The following is an 18746-nucleotide window of genomic DNA, read 5'->3' on the forward strand; positions in this document are numbered from 1 at the left end:
CACCGGCGCGCCGCCATTTTGTCGAATGCTCCGCGCTCTCTTCACGCCGCCATTTTGTACGGCTTCACCCCGGCGCCGCCATCTTGCTACGGCGTCTCCCAGCAGCCAAAAAACCCCAAAACCACCCAAATTTTCACCCAAATTATTGAATCTGGCGTCTCGTTTCGCGCCTTTTTTATTTTTGGGGGTGACCCCCCCATCCCCCCCTCAGCCCAGCGTGTCCTTCCAGGGTCTTTTTGGGGGTTCCGAGGGCGCCGTTTTGGGGGGGTTCAGGGGGTTTTGGGCGAAGGTTTGGCGGAGCGGACCTGGAAAAGAAGAAATCACCGAAAAATTGAAATTTGGGAGGGGTCCCTGAGGGCTTTTTTTTGGGGATTTTTGGGGGTTTTTGGTCACCTTTGGCCACCAGCTGCAGGTGGTTCCTGAGGCGCCACTGGCGCCGCTCGGCCTCGTGCGTGGCCTGGGCCTCGCGCCACTCTGGAAATTTTGGGGAGGGGGAACCCCAAAATCACTCTGGAGGGTCCCGAGAATGGGTCAGGGGGTCCCAGGATCGAGTTGGGGGTCCCAAAATTGGGTTGGGGGTGCCGAAATACCCCTAAATCCACCCAAAATGTCCCAAATCACCCCAAAATTGACCCAAATCCGCACCAAAATTCCCTAAAATTCAACCAAAATGAGTCTGGGGTCCCGAAAATGGGTCAGGGGGTCCGAAAATCGAGTTTGGGGTCCCAAAAACACCCCTAAATCCACCCAAAATGTCCCAAAATTACCTAAATTCAACCCAAAATAGGCAAAACTGCCCAAATCCACACCAAGATTGTCCCAAATATAGCCCAAAATTCCTGAAATTTCACCCAAAATGAATCTGGGGGTCCCAAAATTGGGTTGGGGGATCCCAAAATTGGGTTGGAGGTTCGAAAATCGAGTTGGGGGTCCCAAAGTCTGGTTGGGGGTCCCAAAATACCCCTAAATAGACCCAAAATGTGCCAAAATCTCCCAAATTCGCCCCAAAATACCCAAAATTGTCCCAAATCCGACCCAAAATTCTGTGAAATTCACCCAAAATTACTCTGGGGGTCCCAAAAATGGGTCAGGGGGTCCCAAAATTGGGTTGGGGGTCCCAAAATCGAGTTGGGGGTCCCAAAATCTGGTTGGGAGTCCCAGAATACCCCTAAATCTACCCAGAATGTCCCAAAATCACCCAAATTCACCCCAAAATGCCCAAAATTAACTCAAATTCACCCCTAAATTCCCTAATTTCACCCAAAATCACTCTGGGGGTCCCAAAATTGGGTCGGGGGTCCCAAAATCGAGTTGGGGGTCCCAAAATAGCCCAAAAATCCACCCAAAATATCCCAAAATCACCCAAATTCGCCCTAAAATACCCAAAATTGTCCCAAATCCGACTCAAAATTCCCTGAAATTCACCCAAAATTACACTGGGGGTCCCAAAAATGGGTCAGGGGGTCCCAAAATTGGGTTGGGGGTCCCAAAATTCGGTTGGAGGTCCCAAAAAACCCCTAAGTCCGCCCGGAACGTCCCCAAATTACCCAAATTCAATCCAAAATAGCCAAAATTGCCCAAATCCACCCCAAAATTCGCCAAATTTCCTCCAAAATTCCCTGAAAATCCCCAAATTTCCCCAGAACTCCCCAATTTCCCCCCCAAAATCCCCAATTTTCCTGAAATTTCATAAAATTTCCCAAAATCCCCAAATCTTCTCAAAGTACCCCCCAAAAATGCCAAATTTCCCCCAAATTCTTTAAATTTTCCCCTAAACCCCAAAATTGCCAAAAATCCCCAAATTTTCCACAAAATTCCCAAAAGTTTCCTAAATTTTCATAAAACTCCATGATTTTCCCCCAAAATTGTCAAATTTTGCCAAAATCTTCGAATTTTCCCGAAGAATACCCCAAAATCCCCAATTTTCCCAAAAAGTCCCGAATTCTCCCCAAAATTCCCAATTCCCCACCCAAATTCCCAATTCTTCCAAAAAAAATCCAGATTTTCTCAAAATTGCCCAAATTTTCCCCAATCCCACCAAAAATCCCCCAAAAGTTCCCCAAAATCCCCCAAAATTCCTCAATTTCCCCCTAAATTTCCCAAAAATCCCCAAATTTTCCCCAAATTCTCCCAAAACATCCCCCCAAAATTTCTCAAAAAATCCCTCCAAAAACCCCCAAAATTCCACAAAACCCCCTAAAACATCCCAAAATTCCCCCAAAAATCATCAATCCCCCCTAAATTTCCCAAAAATCCCCAAATTTTCCCCAAATTCTCCCAAATTTCCCCCAAACACCCCCCCAAAATTTCTCAAAAAAGCCCCCCAAAATCCCTCCAAAATTCCACAAAACCCCTCCCAAAACATCCCAAAATCCCCCCAAAAATCCTCAACCCCCCACCAAATTTTCATAAAATCCCCAAATTTCCATAAAAACCCCCCAAATCCTCCCCAAAAATTCCCAAATTTTCCCAAAATATCCCCCCCAAAAACCCCGCAAATTCCACAAAATCCCCCCAAAACTTCCCAAAATCCCCCAAAAATCACGCAAATTTCCCCCCAAAAATCCTCAATTCCCCCCGAAACTTCCCCAAAAATCTCCAAATTGACACAAAATCCCCAAATTTTCCCAAAACCTCCCAAATCCTCCCCAAAAATTCCCAAATTCCCCCCAACTTTCCCCAAAACATCCCCCCCTAAATTCCACAAAATCCCCCCAAAACTTCCCAAAATCCCCCAAAAATCGCGCAAATTTCCCCCCAAAAATCCTCAATCCCCCCTAAATTTCCCCAAAATCCCCAAATTTTCCCGAAATCCCCCAAAAATTCCCAAATTTTCGTTTCTCCCACCTTTCCTCAGCTGCTGCAGGATCCCGGGCTTGGCTGGGGGGGCGTGGCCGGGGGGCGTGGCCTGGGCCGGGGTGGGCGGGGCCTGGCCAAAGGTGGGCGTGGCTTGAGCGGGAGTGGGCGTGGCCTTGGCCGAAGGGGGCGGGGCCACGCCCAACCTGGCGCGGAGGGCGGGAACTCGCAGCAGCCCCGTCTGCAATAGGCTGAAGCCGTTCGACGTCAGCCAATAGGTGAACACCGCCTGCGGAGCACAACCAATCAGAGGCCAGCACCCGCCCAGGGGGGCGGGGCTTCGGCGCCAAGCAGGAAGTGGCGAAAAAATCCCAAATTTTATGGAATTTTTTGGGATTTTTTTTTGATTTGCTAAAATTTTTCGGGGATGTTCGGGATTTCAGCGGAAAATTTGTGACTTTTTTACGAAATCTCACAAAATTTTTGGGTAAAAAATCAGAATTTTGTGGGAAAAAACCGATTTATTTTAGGAAATACCAAAATTTTTATGGAAAATTCCAAAATTTTGTCAAAATTATGAATTTCTTTAGGGAATTTGGAAAATTTTTTTTGAATTTTTAAGACTTTGTGGAAAAAAATCCCAAATTTTTTAGGAAATTTTAAGGTTTTCCATTAAAAATTCTGAATTTTGTTAGAAAAATCCAAAATTTTAATGGAAAATTCCAAAAGTTTGTCAAAATTATGTATTTCTTTAAGGAATTTGGGAAATTTTTTGAAAATTTTTGAGATGTTGTAGAAAAAATCCCAAAATATTTAGGAATTTTTAAGGTTTTACATTAAAAATTCTGACTTTATTAGAAAATTTCAAACTTTTTTTTGAAAATTCCAGTTTTTTTATCAGAATTCTGAAATTCTTGAAGAAATTTGGGAATTTTTTTTGGAATTTTTGAGATTTTTGTGGAAAAAAATCCCAAAATTTTTCCAAAATTCCCAAACTTTTGGGGAGGAATTCTCAGGATGGGTCGAAACTCACAAATTTTGGCGGGAAATATGGAAATGAGGGGGCGTGGCCAGGGAAATGAAGGCAGGGCCCCTTTAAATTGGCCACTCCCCTTTTCTTAAAGTGACCACACTCTTTATTTTGGCCACACCCCCTTCTTAAAGTGACCACACCCCTTTTTAAATTGGCCACACCCCTATTTAAAGTGACCACGCCCCTTCTTAAAGTGACCACACCCCTTTTTAAATTGGCCACTCCTCCTTTCTTAAAGTGACCACACCCCTTTTTAATTAGCCACACCCATATTTAAAGTGACCACGCCCCTTCTTAAAGTGACCACAACCATTTAAATTGGCCACTCCCCGTCTCTTAAAGTGACCACACCCCTTTTTAAATTGTCCACACCCCTATTTAAAGTGACCACGCCCCTTCTTAATGGGACCACACCCCTATTTAAAGTGACCACACCCCTTTTTCAATTGGCCACTCCTCCTTTCTTAAAGTGACCACATCCATTTTAAATTGGCCACACCCATATTTAAAGTGGCCACACCCCTTCTTAAAGTGACCACAACCTTTTAAATTGGCCACTCGTCCTCTCTTAAAGTGACCACACCCCTTTTTAAATTGGCCACAGCCCTATTTAAAGTGACCACGCCCCTTCTTAAAGGGACCACACCCCTATTTAAAGTGACCACACCCCTTTTTCAATTGGCCACACCCGTATTTAAAGTGACCACACCCCATTTTATATTGGCCACACCCCTATTTAAAGTGACCACACCCCTTCTTAAAGTAACCACACCCATTTTAAATTGGCCACACCCCCTTTCTTAAAGTGACCACACCCCTATTTATAGTGACCACACCCCTTCTTAAAGTGACCACACCCATTTTAAATTGGCCACTCCCCCTACTGAAAGGCACAACCCCCATTTTAAAGTGACCACGCCCAGATTTTAAGTGCCTGCACCCACTTAAAAACGGCCCCACCCCTTTTAAAGGGACCACGCCCCCTTTTAAAAGTAGCCCCGCCCCCAACTCACGGTGGGGAAGTGGAGGATGAAGGGCAGGAAGAAAAGGGGGAGGAGCCTCAGGATTTGACGGACAGGCCCCGCCCCCGGCGCCGACACACCCGTCTCCGCCCCCAGCTGCAATGATAAATATTTAAATCAGCCACGCCCCTCATTTGCATAAAGCTTCCCCGCCCCTTTCTCACTTTAATTCCCTTTAAAACCCTCAAAATCAGGGATTTTTAACCAAAATTTTGGATTTTTAACCCTGAAATTTCAATTTTTTGTCCGTAAATTCCACCAGAATTTTATTTTGTACCCCAAAATTTTCATTTTCTTCCCAAAAATGTAATATTTCCCCCAGAAATTCAAATTTTTTGCCCAAAATTCCCAATTTTTTCTCAAAAAAAATTCGATTTTCCCCATTAAAAATCCCATTTCCCCCTGAAAATTCCAATTTCTCCCTAAAAATTTCTTTTTCCAGAAAATTCCAGATTTCTCCTGAAAAATTAACAATTTTCCCTTAAAAACTTTAATTTTCCCCTCTCAAAATTCCTTTTCCTCATAAAATCCTCAAAATTGTGAATGTTCAATCAAAATTTAAAATTTTTACCTAAAAATTACAAAGTTTTCCACAAAATTCCACCAAAATTCCCCTTTCTACCCCAAAATTGCAAAATCTCCCCCGAAATATTCTAATTTTATGCCCAAAAATTACCAAATTTCCACCCAAAAATTTCATTTTCCCCCTCAAAATTCCCATTAACATTTAAAAATTTTCATTTTTTTCACCCAAAATTCCCATTTTTATCCCAAATCTCATTGTTTCACCAAAATTCCCATTTCCCTTACCAAAAATTTCCATTTTCCCTTAAACAATTCAATTTTCCCCCTCTGCAATCCTCATTTTTTGCTCTGAAAACTCAATTTTTTCACCTAAAATCACAATTTTTGCACCCAAAGTTCCCTTTTTTCCCCAAATCCCGTTTGTCCCAAAAATTCTCATTTTTGCCTTAAAAAAATCCATTTTTCCCCTCTCAAAATTAAATATTTTTCTCTCAAATCTGCATTTTTTCACCTAAAATCCTCATTTTTTGACCTAAAACCCCAATTATTTTCTCAAATCCCATTCTTTTCCTAAAATCCCCACTTTTTCCCCAAAAATTTCCATTTTTCATTAAAAAAATTAAATTTTCCCCTTCTGAATCTCCCATTTTCAAAATAAAATCCGCATTTTTCTTCTTAAAACTTTCATTTTTCACCCAAAATCCCCATTTTTTCCCCAAATCCCATTTTTCCCAAAAAATTTCATTTTTGCCCTAAAAGTTTAAATACTTTCCCTCCAAAATCTCTATTTTCCCTCCCAAAATTTGCATTTTTCGCTCTAAAATCTCCATTTTTTCACCTAAAAACTCCATTTTTATCTCAAAATCCCGTTTTTTTGCCCAAAATCGCCTTTTTTGGCCCCAAACCTCGAGCACGAGCCAGGTGGAGGCTGTGACCAGCACAGGCAGGGCACAAATCCCTATTTCCCCTAAAAATCCCCATTTTTACACCTAAAAACTCCATTTTTTCACCCAAAATTCACTTTTTTCCCCCAAATCCCATTTTTCAAAAAAAAAAATTCATTTTTGCCCTAAAAATTTCCATTTTTTCCCCCGTAAAAATTCAATTCTTTTGCTCTAAAATTCACATTTTTCGCTCTAAAATCTCCATTTTTTCACCTAAAATCCTCATTTTTTCACCTAAAAACTCCTTTTTGCCCCAAGTCCCGTTTTTTTTTGCCCAAAACCGCCTTTTTTGGCCCCAAACCTTGAGCACGAGCCAGGTGGAGGCTGTGACCAGCACGGGCAGGACACAAATCCCTATTTCCCCTTAAAATTCCCATTTTTACACCTAAAAACTCCATTTTTTCACCCAAAATTCACTTTTTTCCCCCAAATCCCATTTTTCAAAAAAATATTCATTTTTGCCCTAAAAATATACAAGTTTTTCCCATAAAAGTTCAATTTTTTGCTCTAAAATTCACATTTTTTGCTCTAAAATCTCCATTGTTTCACCTAGAATCCTCATTTTTTCACCTAAAAACTCCATTTTTTTTGCCCCAAATCCCTTTTTTTTTTGCCCAAAATCGCCTTTTTTCGCCCCAAACCTCGAGCACGAGCCAGGTGGAGGCTGTGACCAGCACGGGCAGGACACAAATCCTTATTTCCCCTTAAAATCCCAAGTTTTCCTCCTAAAAACTCCCCAAAATTCACATTTTTTTTTCCCAAATCCCATTTTCCCCCCAAAATTTCATTTTTACCCTAAAAATACCCATGTTTTTCCCATAAAAGTTCCATTTTTTGCTCTAAAATTCACATTTTTCGCTCTAAAATCTCCATTTTTTCACCTAAAATCCTCATTTTTTCACCTAAAAACTCCATTTTTTTTGCCCCAAATGCCATTTTTTTGCCCAAAATCGCCTTTTTTCGCCCCAAACCTCGAGCACGAGCCAGGTGGAGGCTGTGACCAGCACGGGCAGGACGTAGAAGGGGTCGGGAGCAGCCAAATTCTGGAACCAGCCCAGGCCCCCCTGGAGCAGCCCCGGCACCGGCGCCGCCGCCATCCCCTGCAGCGCCAGGAAAAACGACACAAACAGAGGGGTCTGCGACCCCAATTAACAATTAATTACTGGCTCTTAATTAGGAAATAAATAGCAAATAATTAGGGAGGGTTTGGGATTTTTTACGGATTTTTTTTCCGATTTTTTTCGGATTTTTTCTGAATTTTTTAACATTTTTGTCGTATTTTTTCGGGATTTTTTGGGGATTTTTTTAGCAAAATTAATTAAGAGTTATTTAGGAAATAAATAAAAATTATTTAGGAACTAGGAACTAATTAAAGAGGGTTTGCAATATTTTACAGATTTCTTTTCCTATTTTTTCCGATTTTTAAAAATTTTTTTTCTCATTTTTTGGATAATTTCCTGGTTTTTTTTCCTGATTTTTAAATGAATATAGTTAGGAATTAATCAGGAAATAATTAGTAGTTAATTAAAAGATAATAAAGGAAACTTTGGCATTTTTCTCAGATTTTTTTCCTGATTTTTTGGGGGATTTTTCACCCGGCACTGCCGCCATCCCCTGCAGCGCCAGGAAAAACGACACAAACAGAGGGGTCTGCGACCCCAATTAACAATTAATTACTGGCTCTTAATTAGGAAATAAATAGCAAATAATTAGGGAGTGTTTGGGATTTTTTACGGATTTTTTTTTCAATTTTTTTCGGATTTTTTCTGAATTTTTTTACATTTTTTTCAATTTTTTTTTGGATTTTTTCCTGTGTTTTTTAGCTAAATTAATTAAGAATTATTTAGGAAATAATTAGGAGTTATTTAGGAACTAATTAGGGAGGGTTTGGGATTTTTTACAGACTTCTTTTCCTATTTTTTCTGATTTTCCCTGATTTATGTTTTATTTTTTGTATCTTTTTTTTTTATTATTTCTTGGGTTATTTTGTGACTTAAAAATGAATATAGTTAAGAATTAATTAGGAAATAATTAACAATTAATTAGAAGATAATCAAGGAAACTTGGGGATCTTTTTTGGGGTTTTTTCCTGATTTCTTTTAGCAAAATTAATTAAAAATTATTTAGGAAATAATTAAAGATTATTTAGGAACTAATTAAGGAGGGTTTGGGATTTTTCACAAATTTATTTTCCTCTTTTTTCTGATTTTTTATTTCACTTTTTCTAATTTTTTTGAATTATTTCCTGGGTTTTTTCTTTCTTTTTAAATGAATATAATTAGGAATTAATCAGGAAATAATTAGTAATTAATTAGAACATAATCAAGAAAACTGTGGAATTTTTCTCCAATTTTTTTTTAAATTCTGTTGATTTTTTTCTCAATTTCCAATGACTTTCTTCAATTTTTTATGAAATTATTTAATAATTTATAAGGCAAAAATTACAAATTTATTAGAAAAAAATTAGACAATAAATTCTGAATTTTAGGGTTTTTTTTACAGATTGATTTTCTGATTTTTGATTATTTTTTCTCAATTTTTTCTATTTTTTTCTGACTTTTTTTGTGATTTTCTTTTGATTTTTCAATGATTTTTTAATAACTTTTTTTCCTGATTTTTAAATAAATTTTTTTGATTTTTCCTGATTTTTTTCCCAATCTTTTCTGACATTTTCCCTCATCTTATTGACATTTTCGCATATTTAAAAAATATTTTTATTAATTTTTAGAAGAATTGCAAAGCGAATTTTTTACACTTCAGAAATTCCCCAAATGTACCCAAAAATGAGGGAAAAAAATCCAGGAAATTTTTTTAGGAATTTTTTAAAAATTTTGTGCTAAATTTCGGTGAAAATTTTTGATTTTTTCACCAAATTTCCCACAGATTTTAACCCAAATCCCCCAAATTTTTTTTCTACGTATACGGAGTTTTTCCCAAATTTATTTTTTTTGATAATTCCCGAATTTTTTGGGGGTTTTGTCCCAAATTTTTGGGGTTTCCAAACCTGCACGAGGGGCACCAGGAAGCCTCGGAGGGGATTGACGTCGTAGCGCCGCTGGTACGAAACGAGTTCCGAGTAAGCCACGGCCACTGAGGGGTTAAAAAGGGGCGTGGTCAGTCCTGGGGGGCGTGGCCACCAAGCCACGCCCACCTCGGATGGCCACACCCCAAAAAATTTGGGTGAAAAAACCAAAAAAATTGGGAAAAAATTGGAAAAAATTAAAACGGGGTGAGGGCGCTTTAAGAATAAGCCACGCCCACGTTTATTTAGACCACGCCCACCTCAGACAAGCCACGCCCATTTTGGAAAAGCCACACCCAAAATATTTGGGTGAAAAAACAAGAAAATTGGGAAAAAATTGGAAAAAATTAAAATGGGGCGAGGGCGCTTTAAGAATAAGCCACGCCCACTTCATTTCCCTAATTGGCCAAAATTTTAGCCACGCCCACGTTTATTTAGACCACGCCCACCTCAGACAAGCCGCACCCAAAAAATTTGGGTGAAAAAACAAAAAAATTGGGAAAAAATTGGAAAAAATTTAAATGGGGTGAGGGCGCTTTAAGAATAAGCCACGCCCACTTCATTTCCCCAATCGGACAAAATTTTAGCCACGCCCACTTTTATTTGGACCACGCCCACCTCAGCCAAGCCACGCCCATTTTGGACAAGCCACACCCAAAAAATGTGGGTGAAAAAACAAAAAAATTGGGAAAAAATTGGAAAAAATTAAAATGGGGTGAGGGCGCTTTAAGAATAAGCCACGCCCACTTTTATTTAGACCACGCCCACCTCAGACAAGCCACGCCTATTTTGGACAAGCCACACCCAAAAAATTTGGGTGAAAAAACAAAAAAATTGGGAAAAATTTGGAAAAAATTAAAATGGGGTGAGGGCGCTTTAAGAATAAGCCACGCCCACTTCGTGCCCATATATGGAATACATCTTATTTTCATATTTTGGTTTTTTTAACCTAATTTTTGATTTTTTTTTTAAAATTCAAATTTTGCCGTCATGTCCCAAATTTTGAGGCCACGCCCACGACTCTTAAGCCACGCCCCCTAATTAAATTTTAATTTTTAAAATCACGTTTTTCTTAATTTTAACCCCATTTTTCACCCTTTTTCACCCAAATTTTGCCTCCCTACCTCCAATTTTAGGCCACGCCCACAACCCTTAAACCGCACCCCCTTAATTAAATTTTAATTTAATTTAATCCCATTTTTATTAATTTTAATCCCAATTTTTTCACCCAAATTTCGCCTCCCACGTTTCAATTTTAGGCCACGCCCCCTTAATAAAGTTTTTTTAATTTTAATTTAATTCTTATTAATTTTTCCACCCAAATTTTGCATTCCACCCTCCCTTTTTTAGGCCACGCCCCCTAATTAATCTTGAATTTATTTTAAACCCATTTTTATTAATTTTAACCCTATTTCTTTCTCTTTTCACCCAAATTTTGCTTTCTGCCTTCCAATCTTAGGCCACGCCCACAATCCTTAAACTGCACCCCCTTAATTTAATTTTAATTGAATTTTTATTAATTTTAACCCCATTTTTTCACATTTTTTTCACCCAAATTTCGCCTCCCACCTCCAATTCTAGGCCACGCCCACAACCCTTAAGCCACGCCCTTTTAATTAAATTTTAATTTAATTTCCTCCCATTTTTATTAATTTTAACCCCATTTTTTCACCCAAATTTCGCATCCCACCCTCCAATTTTAGGCCACGCCCACAACCCGTAAGCCACACCCCTTTAATCAAATTTTTATGGATTTTAATCCCATTTTTATTCATTTTAACCCCATTTTTTCACCCAAATTTCACCTTCCAACCCCAAAAATATTTCAAAAATTTTAGGCCACGCCCACAACCCTTAAGCCACGCCCACAACCCTTAAGCCACGCCCCTTTAATCCCATTTTAATGTCTTTTAATCCCATTTTTGGGAGTTTTAATCCCATTTTTTCCACCTTTTTTCACCCAAATTTTACCTCCCACCTTCCGAAACGTCCCGAAATTTTAGGCCACGCCCACAACCCTTAAGCCACGCCCACAACCCTTAAGCCACGCCCCTTTAATCCCATTTTAATCCCATTTTTGGGAGTTTTAATCCCATTTTTTCACATTTTTTCACCCAAATTTTACCTCCCACCTTCCGAAACGTCCCAAAATTTTAGGCCACGCCCACAACCCGTAGGCCACGCCCACTTTTTATTTAAAAAACGGATTTTAATGGATTTCAACCACGTTTTTGTGCGTTTTAACCCCGTTTTTTCGCCTTTTTTCGCCCAAATTTCGCCTCCCACCCTCCAATTCTAGGCCAAGCCCACAACCCGTAAGCCACGCCCTTTTAATTAAATTTTAATTTAATTTGCTCCCCTTTTTATTAATTTTAACCCCATTTTTTCACCCAAATTTCGCATCCCACCCTTCAATTTTAGGCCACGCCCACAATATAAACCACACCCCTTTAATCAAATTTTTATGGATTTTAATCCCATTTTTATTCATTTTAACCCCATTTTTTCACCCAAATTTCCACCCCCAAAAAGATTTCAAAAATTTTAGGCCACGCCCACAACCCTTAAGACACGCCCCTTTAATCCCATTTTAATCCCATTTTTGGGAGTTTTAATCCCATTTTTTCACCTTTTTTCACCCAAATTTTACCTCCCACCTTCCGAAACGTCCCAAAATTTTAGGCCACGCCCACAACCCTTAAGCCACGCCCACAACCCTTAAGCCACGCCCACAACCCTTAAGCCACGCCCACAACCCGTAAACCACGCCCCTTTAATCCCATTTTAATCCCATTTTTGGGAGTTTTAATCCCATTTTTTCACCTTTTTTCACCCAAATTTTACCTCCCACCTTCCAAAATGTCCCAAAATTTTAGGCCACGCCCACAACCCGTAGGCCACGCCCACTTTTTATTTTAAAGAAAAAGGATTTTAATGGATTTGAACCACATTTTTGGGCGTTTTAACCCCGTTTTTTCGCCTTTTTTCGCCCAAATTTCGCCTCCCACCCTCCAATTCTAGGCCAAGCCCACAACCCTTAAGCCACGCCCTTTTAATTAAATTTTAATTTAATTTGCTCCCATTTTTATTAATTTTAACCCCATTTTTTCACATTTTTTTCACCCAAATTTCGCATCCCACCCTCCAATTTTAGGCCACGCCCACAATATAAACCACACCCCTTTAATCAAATTTTTATGGATTTTAATCCCATTTTTATTAATTTTAGCCCCGTTTTTTCACCCAAATTCTGCCTTCCACCCCCAAAAATATTTCAAAAATTTTAGGCCACGCCCACAACCCTTAAGCCACGCCCCTTTAATCCCATTTTAATGTATTTTAATCCCATTTTTGGGAGTTTTAATCCCATTTTTTCCACCTTTTTTCACTCAAATTTTACCTCCCACCTTCCGAAACGTCCCAAAATTTTAGGCCACGCCCACAACCCTTAAGCCACGCCCACAAACCTTAAGCCACGCCCACAAACCTTAAGCCACGCCCACAACCCTTAAGCCACGCCCCTTTAATCCCATTTTAATCCCATTTTTGGGAGTTTTAATCCCATTTTTTCACCTTTTTTCACCCAAATTTTACCTCCCACCTTCCAAAACGTCCCAAAATTTTAGGCCACGCCCACAACCCGTAGGCCACGCCCACTTTTTATTTAAAAAACGGATTTTAATGGATTTCAACCACGTTTTTGTGCGTTTTAACCCCGTTTTTTCGCCTTTTTTCGCCCAAATTTCGCCTCCCGCCCCCCAAAATTCCCCGAAATTCCCGAAATTTGTGGCCACGCCCACCTTGGTTGGGGTCGGAGCCCCGCCGGGCCTCGGCCACGCGCTGGGAGAGGCGCTGGAGCTGCGGGATGTGCTGGGAGAGCCGGGCGGCCTCGCGTTGTCCCCTCAGCACCAGGGGCAGCAGCAGGATCCGCGCTCCCACCGTGCCTAAAAAAGGATGAAAACCCCCCAAAATTTATCAAAACCCCCAAAATTCGGGGTGAAACGCAAAAAACCCCGTGAAAATCGGCGAAAAAACGAGGGAATTAGGCAAAAAAAACCGCGGGAGTTTGAGGCGAAAATTCGGATTTTTTTTGTTGGTCGGTTTTATCCCGAAATTGTCGTTTTTAATTTCTTAATTCTCAAATTTCTAAATGTTACCAAGAATTCTTCCCAAAACTCCAAGTTTTTCTTTAAAATCCAAAATTTTTTCCCCCAAAAATGTCAAATTTTCACTCCACAAAGTCGTAAATTTTTTCTCAAGCCTCGCCCGGATTTCACCCCAAAAATCCCAGATTTTCCCCCAAAATCCAATTTCTCTTCTCAAGCCTCCCGAAATTTCATCCACAAACCCCGAATTTCTCCTTAAATACCAAAATTCCCTTTTTAAATTACAAATATTTCCCTTAAACCTCCCCAAAAATCCCATATTCCCTCATTAATTCCCAATTTTTCTCCTCAAAACCCAAAATTTATTAAAAAAAACCCAAAATTTCCCCTCAAAAGTCCCCATTTTTCTCCTAAAACCCCAAATTTTCCCATTAAAATCCAAAATTTTCCCCCAAAATACCAAATATTCTGTAAAAATGTCCCAAAACCCTCCAAATTTCCCCCAAAATGCCAAATTCCCTCCCTAAATCCCAATTTCTCTACCCAAATATCCAAAATTTTCCCCAAAAACCAAAATTTCCCCAACAAAATCCCAAATTTCCTCCTTTATTCCCAATTTTTCCCCTCAAAACCCCAGATTCTCTTCCAAAAACCACAAATTTTCCCCTAAAATCCCAAATTTTCCCCAAATCCCAATTTCCCCCGTAAAACCCAAAATTTCACCAAAAAAAATCCAAAATTTCCCCTGCAAAATCTCAAATTTTCCTCCAAAACACCCAAATTTTGCCCAAAAAATCCAAAAATTCCCTCCAAAATCTCAATTTTCCCCTGCAAAACCCCAGATTTTTTCACATAAATCCTTAATTTATCCCAAAAAAACCCAAAACTTCCCCTCAAAAGTCCCCATTTTTCTCCTATAATTCCAAATTTTCCCCAAAAAATCCAAAATTTTTCCTCAAAATCCCAATTTTTTCCATAAAACCTCAAATTTTCCCCAGACCCCCAAATTTTGCCCAAAAAACCCCAAATTTCCCCTGAAAATTCAAAGTTTTTTCTCCTGAAACCCCAAAAATCCCAAATTTCCCTCCAAAGCCCCCAAATTTCCTCCCCTAAAACCCCAAATTTTCCCCCAAAACACTAAATTTTTCCCAAAAAACCAAAATTTCCCCCAAAAAAATCCAAAATTTCCCCTCAAAATCCCAATTCTTCTCTGCAAAGCTCCAGTTTTTTGTCACATAAATCCTAAATTTTGTCCAAAAACCCCCAAATTTTTCCCAAAAAACCCCAAATTTTCCCCAAATTTTGCTCACCCCTAAAACCCCCAATTTTTCCCAAAAAACCCAAATTTTCCCCAAATTTTGCTCACCCCTAAAACCCCCAATTTTTCCCCAAAAAACCCAATTTTTTCCCAAAAATTTCCCCTTAAAAATCCAAAACTTCCCCTGAAAAAAAATCACAAAATTTTACCCCAAAAACCACAAAATTCTTTTTAAAAACCCCAAATTTCCCCCCAAAATCCCATTTTTTCTCTGGAAAACTGCATTTTTTTTCACATAAATCCTAATTTTTTCCCAAAAAACCCCAAATTTTCCCCAAATTTTTGCTTACCTGTGGCGATTGCTCCCCACCAGGGCAGCCCCAGGTCCAGGTGAAGAAATTCCAGAAAATTCTGGATCATCCCCACGGGGCTGGAACCCCCCAGGCCCAGATCCTCCAATCGGGGCTCATCCAAATTTGGGGAATTTCCCAAAATTTCCGACGGTTCTGGAATTTGGGGAGGGGTCGGGGCTGGAGGCTGAGGGGAAAAAAATCGGGGTTAAAAAGGAGAAAATTGGGAAATTTATACCCAAAAAATGAAAAATCTGACGAATTATCGACCGCAGAAAAGGAAAATTTGGATTCAAAATTCCCGATTTTACCAAAATTTCAGGGATTGATACAAGACTCAACTCAAAAAATGCAGAATTTCATTAAAAACCCCGAAATTTGATCTAAAATGAATATCTGACCAAAAATTCCCAATCTAAACAAAATCCTCAATATTTAATTAAAGTAAATTAAAAAAAAAAAAAACAATAAAATTTTACACAAATTCTCTCAATTAAACAAAAAACTCCTAAAATTTGACCAGAAACTCAAGAAATTTGACCCAAAAAATGCAAAATTTGACCCCAAAACCTCCAAAATTTGCCCAAAGTCCCACAAAATTTCTGCTTAAACTCCCCTCTATTTTCTCCTCAAAAATTCCCAATTTTCCCTCAAATTTCCCTCAAAACACCCAAATTCCCCCCAAAAAACTCCAATTTTCCACCAATTTTCCCCCAAATTTCCAAATCCCCCCAAAATCCCAAATATCCCCCCCAAAATAACAATTTTCCCCCAAATTTTTCCCATAATTTTTCAAATTTCCCAAAAAAAACCCTAAACCCCCAAATTTCCTTCAAACTCCCCCAAGTTTTTCCAAATTTTCCCCCAAAACCCCCCAAATTTCCTTCAAATTTCCCTCAAAACCCTGAATTTTCCCCAAATTTCCCCCCAAAACCCCAATTTTCCCCCTCAAAAACCCCAAATTTCCCCCAAACCCCTCAAATTTCCCCAAATTCCCCCAAATTTCACCCAAAAACCCCAAATTTCCCTGCCCCAAGACCTCAAATTTTCCCCCAAAACCTCAATTTTCTCCCAAAAAAACTCAATTTCCCCCAAAACGCCCAAATTTTCCCCCTGAAAAACTCCAAATTCCCTCCAAAATAACCAAAATTTCCCCCAAATTTCTGTCAAATTCCCCCCAAAAACTCCAAACCCCCAAATTCCCCCAAATTTTCCCCAAAATCCCAAATCTGCCCCCTAAATCTGAAATTCCCCCCCAAAACCCCCAAATTTTCCGTAATTTTCCCTCAAATTTCCCCCCAAATTTCTGCCCAAATCCCCCCAAAAATCCCCAATTTTCCCCCTAATTGCCCCCCAAAATCCTAAATTCACCCCAAAATTCCCTATATCCCCAAAATTTCCCCCAAAACACCCAATTTGCCCCAAAATTGCCTCCAAAACACCCCAATTTTTTTTCCATTTCCCCCAAAACCCCCCGAATTTCCCCCAAATTTTCATCCAAAAAAACCCCAATTTCCCCCAAATTCACCCCAAATTTCCGAAATCACCACAAATTCTCCCCCAAAACACCAAATTTCCCAAAATCCCCAATTTCCCCCACAGATCCCCAATTTTTCCCCTGAAGAAACCCAAATTTCCCCCCAACTTCTCAAATTTTCCCCAAAGTTCCCCCAAATTTCCCGAATTCCCCCCAAAACCCCAAAGTCCCCCTCCAAAATCCCAATTTCACCCCCAAATTTTCTCCAATCCCCTCAAAAAACCACAAATCCCCCCCAAAAACCCCAAATTCCCCCCAAAACCCCAAATTCCCACGAAAACCCCCAAATTTCCTTTGAATTTGCCCCCAAAACCCGCAGATTTTCCCCCAAATTCACCCCAAATTTCCAAATTCACCCCAAATTCCCACCAAAACCACCAAATTTCCCCAAATCCCCAATTTCCCCCCAAAAACCCCAATTTTCCCCCTCAAAACCCCCAAATTTCCCCCCAAACACCTGAAATTTCACTTAAATTTCCCTCAAATTCCCCAAAATTCACCCCAAATTCCCACCCAAAACACTAAATTTTCCCTAAATCCCCCAAATTCCCCCCAAAACCCCCTGAATTACCCCCAACCCCCCCAAAAACCCCCAAATTCCCCCCAAAAAAATCCCAATTTCCCAAAAAAAAACCCCTAATTTCCCCCCAAAACCCCAATTCCCCCCAAGACCCCCAAATTCACCCCGAATTTTCGAGTTCACCCCAAATTCCCCCCAAAACATCCAAATTTCCTTTGAATTTCCTCCCAAAAAACGCCAAATTCCCCCCAAAACATCCAAATTTCCTTTGAATTTCCCCCCAAAACCCCCAAATTTCCCCCCAAAAACCCCAAATTCCCCCCAAAAACACCAATTTCCCCCCAAAAACCCCAAATTTCCCCAAACCCCCATTTCCCCCCACAAATCCCCAATTTTCCCCTCAAACCCCCAATTTTCCCCCTAAAAACCCCCGAATTTTCCCCAAACCCCCCAAGTTTTCTCCCTAAAAACCCCCAGATTTCCCCCAAAACCCCAAATTTCCCTCAATCCCCCCAAAATTCACACCAAATTTCCCCCAAAAATCCCAAAATTCATTGCAAATTTTACCAAACTTCCCCAATTTTCCTGCCCCGCGCCGCTCGCCGCTCCCCTCACGGCCGCGGCTCCGCAGCCCCACACGGGACCCCGACAACTCTACGAGGAAAAAAAAAACCATTTTTCCGCTCTTTACGACACCACAACCTTCACTCGACGTCATAACCGCCCCTGAAACAACCCAAAAAATTAAAAATAAAGCAAAAAAAACCTTTCCCAGCTCACCTGAACCCTCAGGGCGCGAAGCAGCGGCCGCAGCCGCGGGGCCGCCGCCGCCATCATGGCGGCCTGAGGGGGAGGGAGAAGAAGGGCGGGGCTTAGGCAAAATCGCGAGCGCTGATTGGTCGATGATATTTGGCGCATGTGCTCTGTTGTAAAGAGCGTGCCGCGCCATGTTGTTTAAGGGCAGCCCTCACTAAGGCGTGGCCATAAAGGGGAAAGGCGGGAATTCAAGGCAATAAATCCACCAATAGAAGCGCGGCTTGTGTTGGCGCATGCGCTATGAGGGGGTGAAGCGCGCAAAGCGCCATGCAAAGTGAGGGCAGAGGAGTGAGGGCATGACGTCACACGGGAAAGCCACGCCCACTTCCCCCCCTCAAGCCGCGCCGCCATTTTGGATCCGCCGCCGCTTCCCTGAGGTAAAAACGAAATTTGGGGGTTTCAAAAACCCCCAAAAAACCCAAAATCACCCCAAAAATCCTCCCCAAAAGCGAGGGGGGGTTGAGGGGCGCCGCACCCTGAAACTCGTCTGGAGATTCCACCCCAAATTCCCCCGAATTTGGGCTCCAACCGCGGTTCGTGTTTCAGATTCTCTGAATCGAGTTGGAAAAAAAACCCCCAAAATTCCAAAAAATCCCAATTTTCTCTTTTTTTTGCCCCCAGGTGATGGCAGATCCTCCCAAAGACCCCCCAGATTTGGGGTCTCTGCAGGTGAGCCCCCCTGAAACCCCAAAAATCCCCTAAAATCCCAAAATTCCCCCAAAATCCTTTCAAATATCTCCAAAATCACAAAAAATCTCCCCCAAATCCCCTCAGATCTCCTCAAAATCCCAAAAAATCCCCCCAAAATCTCTCAAAT

At 40.6% G+C, this 18746-nt stretch overlaps 2 protein-coding genes across 3 annotated transcripts in view; one reads left to right on the top strand and one right to left on the bottom strand.

Annotated features, from left to right (window-relative positions):
* Positions 1–157: 157 nt before the first annotated feature.
* OXA1L (OXA1L mitochondrial inner membrane insertase) lies at positions 158–17956 on the bottom strand. 2 transcript variants are annotated; one of them, XM_077789927.1, is made up of 10 exons: positions 17894–17956; positions 17681–17767; positions 15057–15243; positions 13143–13286; positions 9325–9410; positions 7292–7456; positions 4843–4947; positions 2848–3085; positions 394–474; positions 158–305 (listed from the first exon to the last, which is right to left on the bottom strand). In XM_077789927.1, the coding sequence occupies exons 1-10, from the start codon at positions 17948–17950 to the stop codon at positions 208–210; spliced, it is 1248 nt and encodes a 415-aa protein (XP_077646053.1). In that variant the 5' UTR covers positions 17951–17956; the 3' UTR covers positions 158–207. The 2 variants fall into 2 exon arrangements, with proteins under 2 accessions (XP_077646053.1, XP_077646054.1); XM_077789928.1 differs by lacking the exon at positions 394–474.
* A 307-nt stretch (positions 17957–18263) lies between these two features.
* RNF31 (ring finger protein 31) overlaps positions 18264–18746 on the top strand; it is a 39550-nt gene continuing 39067 nt past the window's right edge. Inside the window, exons 1-2 of the mRNA XM_077789905.1 lie at positions 18264–18306; positions 18551–18598. Coding sequence (XP_077646031.1) covers positions 18554–18598 — 45 coding nt within the window. The 5' untranslated portion in view covers positions 18264–18306; positions 18551–18553. The remainder of the gene's footprint in view (positions 18307–18550; positions 18599–18746) is intronic.

The sequence above is a fragment of the Lonchura striata genome, chromosome 39 (assembly GCF_046129695.1).
Source record: "Lonchura striata isolate bLonStr1 chromosome 39, bLonStr1.mat, whole genome shotgun sequence".
Lineage (NCBI taxonomy): Eukaryota > Metazoa > Chordata > Aves > Passeriformes > Estrildidae > Lonchura > Lonchura striata.